Source organism: Aedes albopictus, chromosome 3, assembly GCF_035046485.1.
Source record: "Aedes albopictus strain Foshan chromosome 3, AalbF5, whole genome shotgun sequence".
Classification (NCBI taxonomy): domain Eukaryota; kingdom Metazoa; phylum Arthropoda; class Insecta; order Diptera; family Culicidae; genus Aedes; species Aedes albopictus.
The window spans coordinates 431,320,810-431,331,219 of NC_085138.1; the positions used below are offsets into that span (position 1 = coordinate 431,320,810).

General features: G+C 39.5%; 2 protein-coding genes across 2 annotated transcripts; both read left to right on the forward strand.

Moving 5' to 3' along the window:
- The first annotated feature begins 1,364 nt into the window (after nt 1–1,364).
- Nucleotides 1,365–2,562, forward strand: LOC109621425 (uncharacterized). Its single transcript, XM_062860810.1, has 2 exons — nt 1,365–1,529; nt 1,586–2,562. The coding sequence occupies exons 1-2, from the start codon at nt 1,504–1,506 to the stop codon at nt 2,553–2,555; spliced, it is 996 nt and encodes a 331-aa protein (XP_062716794.1). The 5' UTR covers nt 1,365–1,503; the 3' UTR covers nt 2,556–2,562.
- A 2,349-nt stretch (nt 2,563–4,911) lies between these two features.
- LOC109621424 (leucine-rich repeat-containing G-protein coupled receptor 4-like) lies at nt 4,912–6,181 on the forward strand. The gene is made up of 2 exons (XM_062860811.1): nt 4,912–5,025; nt 5,089–6,181. Exons 1-2 carry the CDS (start codon nt 4,994–4,996, stop codon nt 6,077–6,079), a joined length of 1,023 nt encoding a protein of 340 aa, XP_062716795.1. The 5' UTR covers nt 4,912–4,993; the 3' UTR covers nt 6,080–6,181.
- The last annotated feature ends 4,229 nt before the right edge of the window (nt 6,182–10,410 follow it).

Consider the following 10,410-nt stretch of genomic DNA (forward strand, 5'->3'; position numbering starts at 1 on the left):
TATTCGGCAAAGTTTCAGATAAAACTACAAGGTTGATTTCATCCATACATTATTTTTTGATGACATGCTTCTGAACTGAGATAGTAGCAAGTGAATGTAACTCTTTGCAAATGAGTGATTCAAGCGATTTCGGCACTGATTGATTCGTTTTTTTTTGTTTCATACGTGCTAACTTCTAACAAAAAATACAAAAAATGTCTATAAACTTTCCAAATTTGTATAATTTGTGGGCTATAATCTACATTAAGTAAGAAACGCTCAAAAAGCTCAAAAATTGCATTGCTTTTTGTTCGTTGAATCCGGAGATACAACAGTTAAATGTAAGCCATCCCACAAGTATGCGATATGATAGAATCTTTCAAACTTCATTTGAGAATTTTCGATACATTTTTCGAAATGTTAAAGCAAGTTGAATATTTTTTGAAAAATAAAAATTTCACCTGTTCCAATCATGTTATCTATATGTTGTTCACTTAAAAATAACTGTAATCTTCAATACATACAGGTAGGTACATTTGTCGTTGGTTGGTAGCTTTCCAAAGTGAATGATTAAGGAGTGTTTCCCTAGTTGTAGCAGTGAAACTTTAAAACGTTCGCATTTTTTTGTAGATATCTTTAAATAAACGCTTTAGTATATAATCTTGAATATATTGTGGAGATTTGATGGAAGAACCGAAATGAAAAGAACATGCTTGGAGATAAAGCATCCTGAACAATTTCAACTAATCTCCGATACACTTCTTTTTCAACAATACTAAGTTCTTGTCCTAAAAATTTTGTTCATAATTTCACTACAAAAACTAATAGTTACAAAATGTAGTGTAAAAAGTTCGATTAGGGTAAAAGCTCCCTTAGTGGAGGTAGTACAAATAGTGGTAATAGTGCCAGTTTAGCACTATTTCGACCAAAAAGCTTGCAAATGACATTTTTAATAGATGCATCATACCTAAATAATAACATTAATTTAGTTTTGGGTGCAGGATTTGCCGAAAAGCCTATTTTAAACAATTATTTTCCTTATTTTTTTTTTGCTCCTTTGCACCTATAGTGGTGGTAGTGTTCCTATAGTGGTGGGTCCCATTTGAATTCAATGGAATGCGCCTCTATAGGAACCAATATTAAATTTTACCTCCATAATAGGAACCGTGTACCTATAGTTGGTGCAAGTTATTTATTAGCCAAAACTTGAATAAACAATGATTTTTACATTTTTCCGAGCAAATTTAGGTGAAAAACTATCGATTAACGTTTTCAGACTTTTTATTTTGTGGTATTATCAATTTTATTCAATTATTTTACTACAAGGAGCTACTAATAGCACCACTATTGGTACATTTACCCTATATGAAAGTTTGCGTGAGACGTTTGGAAACCTCTGCTGTAGCATAATCAGTCCCACAACATTCACATTGAGAGACATACACAGGGATTATCACAAACTTGAGATGGTATAGTGCACAAGATTATTGCAATTCGAGCAGTAGAGTAGGCAGCAGGTTCAAGATGATACGGCTGCAAATACTATTTTGGTAAGTGGTTGGATATTTAAGTAATCTTCACTCCTTATCGACTAACTCGATTTCAGGTATTTCATCACGGCTGCCAGTGCTGTTCACTACGAGTGCCTTCCGTATCCAGTCGATTCAGTGTGCAGAATAGAGTACATTTCCTACCATTCTGGTGATAAAATAACTTTTCCGAAAGGTTACCAACAATTCCTGATCAAATCGTCACTTTCCTCGAAACTAGAGAGATCCAATATAAGCATCTTTGATCATGACCTCTACGATGCCATGCACCGTCCGTCGAGCGTTAGAATGCGTGACACGGGAATCAACACTCTAGATATGCCTCCCGAGCTATTGTTGGGTGATTTCAGCGACAACCGGCTTGTTTCGGTGAATACATCTAATGAAGATAACTTCCAAATTACCTACCTCGATCTGTCGTTCAACTGGTTGGACAACATAGAGTTCGTTAGTCGTTTGGTCAACATGGAAACACTGTTCCTGCGAAGCAACCGCATCAAAATCGTTCCTCGTTCAGCACTGACCCCGCTAAAGCAACTGAAGTATCTGTATCTACAATACAACCAGTTCGCGGCGATTCCTTGGAACGATATTCCTCACAGCGTCATGTTCCTGGATTGCTCTCATAGTGTTGTTAGGATGGCCGAGTTCACCGACATCAGCTTACCATCGTTGGAATACCTGAACCTACAGTACAATATGCTTTCATCGATCAACGTATCTGATTTGCTACTGGCGGCTCCCAAACTTAAGGAAGCCCATCTATATAACACCGAAATTGAATGGCCTAAGCTAATGGATGAGTTGGCCCTGAACAATATCAGTACTAGTAATCTATTTCAGTTTTGTTCATTGGATAAAGGTTATACAGTGATATTGGGAGTATGCACCCCACCACCATCGATGTATTATGTAAGGGTTGCCAAGAAAGTACTACTTTGGATTGTAGCCATTGGATCTGGAGTGTTATGTGTATGTACTCTTTTGTTTGCAATAAGACATATGAAGAAACTACGGTGGATCTGACCTAAGAGCGAAGACGCCATGATAAGCGGAAGTGATTTGACTCAATGTTTATCAGTTACAAACATAATTAATAAAATATTGAAAATCGGTATGAATTATCAGGAAACAGAATAAAACAAATCCTTCAAGTTCACTGCACTGGACTCGGTCCTTTGAACTAATTGTCTCTCATTCCCTAGGAAGTTTAGTGTCCTCAGCTAATCCTCAACATCTCTCAACTCTCCTTAACTCATTCATAAACCTTAGTTTTCGTGACTTGCCCGAGCATGATATCCTCTTGTGTTTATGATTTGGTCTATGTAGTGTTACATGTATTACACATGGGGATTTTTTTTATTACCGTACGGGTTTGGGCAGAAGGGTCTCAGATTTTCATGAAACTTTTTCCACAGGCAGGGCTCATGGATGTATGCACAAAAATAATTGAGGAAAATTCAGGGTCACCTATTTTCCCGGAAAACTCAGGTGGAATTTTTTTGTTTTTCCCTGACACTACTTACTTTGAAAAATCATAACTCAAGAACGAAGCATCGTAGAAACGAAGTGAAAGCAAATTTTCTCAGAAATCCAAGAATAAAATATGAAATGGAAAAAGTTTTCCACAAAATTTTTCACCGTTGAGAAGACTCATAGAGAAAGCTGGAAAAACTATGTCCGAACTCGTGGAAAAAAAAAATTGAAAAGGTAATTTTATAAGCTTTGATAGCTGAAATTTTTGGAATGCACTTAATTTTCGTTCCGGAGTTATGGCAAATTTTGTGCGAAATGACCATATAATATAGGCTAACATGGTCATTTTCACATAATTGACCATAACTCAGTAACGAGAAAAAAGCACATTCCAAAAATTTCAGCTATCAAAGCTTATAAAATTACATTCCCAAAAATATTTTTTTAAAATTTTCCACGAGTTTGGACATAGTTTTTCCGGCTTTTCTTTATGAATTTTCGCAACGGTGAAAAATTTTGTGGAAAACTTTTTCCACTTCATTTTCTTTTTATTCCTGAGAAAATTTGCTTTCATTTTCATTAAAAAACTTTGTTTCTTCGATGCTTCGTTCTTGAGTAATGATTTTTCAAAGAAAAGGCTTTTATGGCACATTTGGATTTTTCAACAAAATTGGCCATAACTCAAAAACGAAAAAAAAGTGCATTCCAAAAACTTCAGCGATTAAAGCTTATGAAATAACCTTCTCAAAAATATTTGTTTCGAAAATTTTCCACGAGTTCGGGCATAGTTTTTTCGGCTTTTTTACGAATTTTCTCAACTGTGGAAAATTTTGTGGGAGACTTTTCCAGTTCATATTTTTTTTGGTTTTCTGAGAAAATTTGCTTTAATTTTCTAAAACAAACTTTGTTTCTACGATGCTTCGTTCTTCAGTTATGATTTTTCAAAGTTAGTGTCAGGGGAAAGCAAAAAATTTCCACCTGGGTTTTTCGGGAAAATAGGCGACCCTGAATATTCCTCAATATTTTTTGTTCATATATCCATGAGCCCTGCTTGTGGAAAAAGTTTCAAGAAAATCTGAGACCTTTCGGCCCAATTTGTACGATAAAATAAAATCCTACATATAAATTTTAATATCTAGAGAAAATAAAACTGCAGTCGTAGATCCTAGAGTTTTCTAAAAAGTATTAGAAATTACAATAACACACCCTTGGGATAGAACATTGTACAATGAATACCTGCGTTTGAGAAGAAATTTTGTCCCGAATTCCTTACCATCAAGTTGTTTAATATCTGTGCGTCTGTGTTATTGCTGTGCAATACGGTCACCACAGTATCATATAATCTCATACCATCCGCATCCCTCAATACTCAGAGCTGTTTTGTGTGTGTTGTTTTGTTTGTCGATCGGCATTATTCCAGCAAGAACGTAAGATGCGTTTGCTGCTGTATGATCTCAGAGATGGACAAGTGTTTCCCAAATGTGCGTTACTTCGCACTTTGTGTATCTACCGGTAAGGAGTGATAAAAAGTTTTTCAGGAATAGATTGACAATTGCATCCCTGACTAAGTTAGCCCTCATGAGTTAGCCTTAATCATGAGTATTTTTATTTTTTTCTTCTGCTCCAAGAAGTCTATATGTTTTAAAAATGGATTCATGTAGCTTCGGATACAAACAGCTGTAATCAAAAATCCACCAAACTATATTTTACATACACGATGCACTTTACATCCTACAGGAATTAAAGGATTTTACAGGAAGACTTTTACTAATTCTATCTTATTTGGATCAAATATAAAAAAATGTGATTCAAAAACGAATAAAGTTACTCACTCCATCGGATGTGCATCATGTCCATCATTGCACATCAACAATGAATTTGAGAACTTCTGCTCCCTTCTATAATCAAGCCTTATCTTCAATTTAAGGCATCCGCAGTAACACATTCATTCTTATTCTAGCACCTCTCCGGAACGTAACTGGTGGAAGATGCTGCAAAATAATATACAAATATTTATTTGGTAAGTCGATCATTCTCAATTTTTATGCATTGCAGGATAACTGATATTCCATCCATGTACCAGGTGTTTATCTCTGGTTTCAACTACTTTTGCCATCGAGTGTCTTCCATATCCGGTTGCTTCAGTGTGTAAAATTGAATACGTATCCTACAATCCTGGTGATGGCATCACTTTTCCCAAAGGCTATCAGCAATTCATCATCAAATCATCAGTGTCCACGAAGAAGGGCTACTCCAAAGTAGCCACAATGGATCCGGACTTGTACGAAGCTATGCATCGCCCCTCGAGCATCGAGATGATCGGTGTTGCTCTCAGGACGATCGCCTTGCCTTCCGAACTTCTGCTAGGGGATTTCACCGGGAACTGGATTGCTTCAGTGGATACATCAAGCGCAGAAAATTATAAAATTACCTATCTTGATCTGTCGTCCAACACGTTAGACGACATGCATTTCGTCAAACGTTTGGTTAACTTGGAATTCTTGAGTTTGAGGACCAATCGTATCAAAACTATCCCAGCTCTAGTGCTGAATACGCTGACGAAACTTAAATATTTGTATCTGCAGTACAACCATTTTACGACGATTCCTTGGAATGACATACCCAGCAGTTTGATACACTTGGATTGCTCTCACAGTGTTGTTAGATCGGTTGAGTTTGCCAACATTAGTCTACCATCGTTGGAATACCTGAACCTTCAGTACAACTTTATTCCGTCGATCAACGTATCCGACCTAATACAGGCTACTCCCCAACTCAAGGAAGCCCATCTCTTCAACGTCGACATCGACTGGCCCCGAATGGGTGAGATTATGTCCGAGCTGGCTTCCAAAAATATCAGCTATAGTAATTATTACGATGGATGCCCGTTTGATGGGAACTATACGATAAAGCTAGGGAGATGCTATCGGCGGCGTCGCCAGAAACCACCGGCAGACGTTGGAATTGACAAGAAGGCAGTAATGGTGTCGATCGTAGCCGTCGGAAGTGGGGTGTTGTTTGTTTACATTATGTTGATCGCATGCAGACGCATGAAGCAACTAAGGTGGTTCTGACGAAGACAATAATGTTTATCTTTCGGCACTATTGAGATCAAAAATTGGTGTTTTTTGGTATTTGCATGAGAGCAGAAAAAGACAATACATGTGATTATTGCATGCAAATTTTATTTCATTTGAGAATTTCCAGTTACATTCAGATGCATTCTACGGTAAAATAAATAAATCTACGAATTTAAATCATGACTTTTGTCAACAATGTCATTGATACTTGCCTAATATCGCCACAATAGATCAACAATTGGTTGCAGTGGAAATATATCCAACAGGAAAAAAAACCCACTTTAACATCTTATTCTACATATTACACGATCACCTGTTAACTGAGTTGAAACTAGAACGCACCTGAAATCTACAGGAACACCACTGGAAAGCCTCTGATATGCCCTATAATGCCGCTGAAACTCCAGCGTTTCCCTCTAACCTCCTGAAAACCACTAGAACGACCATGAAACGCCCTGGAAAGCCCTTGAAATCCCTTGAACCCTGAAACCTTGAACCTTTGAAAGCCCCTGGAACTCCCTCGAAGTCCACTGCAACGCTCTTGAAACTCCTTAGAATATCCCTGAAACCCCAGGAATACAACTAAAATACTCCTTATATTCTTTGGAACGCCCCTAAAACCATTTGAAAACCTCTGAAACCCCCTGGAATGCCCTTCGTAATTCCTAAAATTCGGAAAACCCTTGGCACATCACAGAAACCCCTGGAAAGTTCCTGAAACCCATTCAAATTTTTTTTGAAAGCTCTGGAACTAAAACGTCGCTGGAATCGAAATGTCATGCTTCAACAGTCTATACCAGAGATCAGCAATTGGATCATGGATTCATAACGAAAGGTTGATGAAAAAATACTTATTTAATAAAATATTGATGGGATGGTGATTTTGATTAACGCAAAAGTGTTAACCCAACTAATTATGATAAGATACACCGGAGCAAGTTGAAACGGGTGGGGCAAGATGAAACACGAAGTTTTGGAATAGATTTCAATACAATTTGGACAATTTTCCTTCGCTAAAAGATTGTTTGAATGAAAAAGTATGTGTTATGGCGATCAAACTGTTTATCATCATTAGAAAACTTAATGTTAACCCACTGTTTCATCTTGCACCACTCGTTTCAACTTGCCCCGCTGTACCTTAACTAAACAACAGCTTATTCAGCCAAAAAATGTAAAAACCACTCTTAAGTTTATTCATCTACTCAACAGCATTAATATCTGTTTGGATCCTCCCAGTTTTTGTAACTATGGTGGGAGCTATGTATACGTAAACAAATTTATTTATTTTATTTATTATATTCTGTCCATAAAAATCATCAGTAACAGAACACGGCTTTCTAAAACGCATTTGGGACAGAAATATTAGATTTTACGTACCTAAGCAAAAAGTACAAGATTTCCCTAATGACGATAATTTATAAAGTATGTGCTTCAAACTAATTTGAGAGTTCAAAATTATTCAGTATGGAGCCGATTAATTATTGTTGGAAGCTGCATTACACTCAAACCTCCATTTAGGTAGGATCCATTTAGGTAAAATCTATTTAGGTCCCTCCATTTAGGTAACGTTACCTAAATGGAATTTGATTGTGTTCAAATCAGTTGGAGTACTTTAGATTAGGTATAAGACTGGTTTATGGGAAAGAAGTAGTGAGTGGTGTTAGGGGGTGGGTATGAGGGGAGGGGGTGCAATGTTGCCCCCTAAACACCACCTCCCCCCCATGCAGTGTTTTAAAAGCGCCAGTATCCAGCGTCATTTTTCCAGCTGAAATTGAGATAATCAACCATCCTTCCATCATTCCATTGATATCAGCTCCAGCATTGATGACGTCAAACCCGACATTAACCTATCATTCACCTGTTTTTATTTTGGTCACCAAACCCAATATAGACTCAACAATTGTTCGATGTTGGTCCAACAATGGCCCAACATACGATAAAAATTGACCCGACATTCAATAATTTTTCAGTCTGGCGGAATTTGGCAGGGTTTTTCGCAAGGTTTTTCGTGTTTCGTGCCTAGCTAGTCATTTGCATGACAATTCTGATCTAAGACCCTCCAAAACCCCCGAAAACGCCCCTGAAGCCCCTCCCCTCCTGAAACCCACCCCCTCCTGAAACTCATTGAAAGCCATCTGAAACTCCGCATGATCTCCTTTAAATCTCCTAGTAACTCTCCCTTGTTGAACTTGTTTGCAACCTTGTAATCCATTTAGGTAATAAACTGAATCCATTTGGGTAATGAATCCATTTAGGTAAAAATTCTATTTAGGCAGTCCCGACTCATTACCTAAATGGAGGTTTTAGTGTAATTATTGCTGTTGGTATATATCTACTGATTGAAACATGAAATATTTGGTTAGATAATATTCAGATATTTTTCTCCGCTTAGCCCTCGGGTAATTTTAAATTTCGTTATTGGAAACATCATTCAATGACACCTAGGTTGGCGCATAATCCGGAACATCCGATTCCTCCTTGTCCATCTCACTGAGGAGCGCTGGAAGGGATCATGTAGGATCAACTTACGTTTGTTATTTAAAGGCACTCTAGCATTAGCTAGATTGTTTCTAGTCAAAACTTGTCATTGTCCGCGATGGAAGGCAACTCAAATATTGCAAGAAACTAGAATCCAACACAATCCAACAGGTATCGAATGATAACTGCCAGCGATGCTTAAACTTTGTAGCACCTTCTCCCCCGCAAAGATATCCACAAAGCCACCTGGAGATCACCCGACCATCAAACAGAAAACCAAATCGACCACGTTCTAATCGACGGTAAATTCTTCTCAGATATAGCCAACGTCCGCACATACCGCAGTGCGAATATAGATTCGGATCACTACTTAGTCGCTGTATGCATGCGCTCAAAACTTTCGACAGTTATCACCACGAGTCGAAGTCGAACGCCGCGGCTCAACATCGAGCAGCTGCGTAACGTAGAAGTGGCTCAAGACTACGCGCAGCAGTTAGCAGTGGCCCTACCAACGGAAGAGCAGCTTGGCGCAGCTACACTTGAAGATGGCTGGAGGGAGATCCGATCCGCCATAGGTAGTACCTCGGCTACAGCACTAGGCTTCGCGACTCCGAATCACAGAAACGACTGGTACGACGGCGAATGTGAACAGTTGAAAAACGAGAAGAATGCAGCATGGGCGAGAATGCTGCAACACCGTACGAGAGCGAATGAGGCACGTTACAAACAGGCGCGGAACAGGCAGAACTCAGTCTTCCGGATGAAGAAGCACCAGCAGGAAGAACGAGATCGCGAAGCGATGGAAGAGCTGTACCGCGCTAAGGGCACACGAAAGTTCTACGAGAAGCTGAACCGCTCGCGCAGAGGCTTTGTGCCACAAGCCGACATGTGCCGAGATAATCACGGGAATATTCTCACGAGCGAGCGTGAGGTGGTGGAGAGGTGGCGGCAGCATTACGATGAGCACCTCAATGGCGACGTAGCAAGTACCGAAGGTGGCGCGGTAGCAGATCAAGGAGTACGTACGCAGGACGAAAGACTTCCAGCCCCTAACCTCCAAGAGATTGAGGAGGAGGTTAGCCGGTTGAAAAACAACAAAGCCGCTGGAACAGATCAACTACCAAGCGAGTCTAAAACACGGTGGAAAAGCACTGGTGAGAGCACTACTCTGGGTCATTACCAAGATTTGGGAGGAACAAGTATTACCGGAGGAGTGGATGGAAGGTATCGTGTGTCCCATCTACAAAAAAGGCGATAAGTTGGATTGCGGGAACTATCGCGCGATCACACTACTGAGCACTGACTACAAGGTACTCTCTCAAACTTTATGTGCCGTCTATCACCGATTGCAAGAGAGTTCGTGGGGCAATATCAGGCTGGATTCATGGGTGAACGCGCTACAACGGACCAGATGTTCGCCATCCGCCAGGTGTTGCAAAAATGCCGCGAATACAACGTGCCCACACATCACTTGTTCATCGATTTTAAATCGGCGTATGATACAATCGATCGAGAACAGCTATGGCAGATTATGCACGAGTACGGATTCCCAGACAAACTGATACGATTAATCATGGCGCCGATGGATCGAGTGCAAGGATGGGAAAAAATCATTCATTTATTGCGTATCCCTCACTCACAACCACGCACAATCTGATGCGAGTGTGCTTCTCCCCCAGCCAAGCAAAATCCTTCCACATTCATTGCCCATTCTTTTGAATCGCCGAGCACCGAGCGACGCAAGCAACGACGGCCGAATGAATCGCTACTGAGTCTGTGTGCCGAAGACGAACGAACAAATATTGAACGAATGTTTGCATTCTGAGTCGGGTGCGAGAGCATTCGTT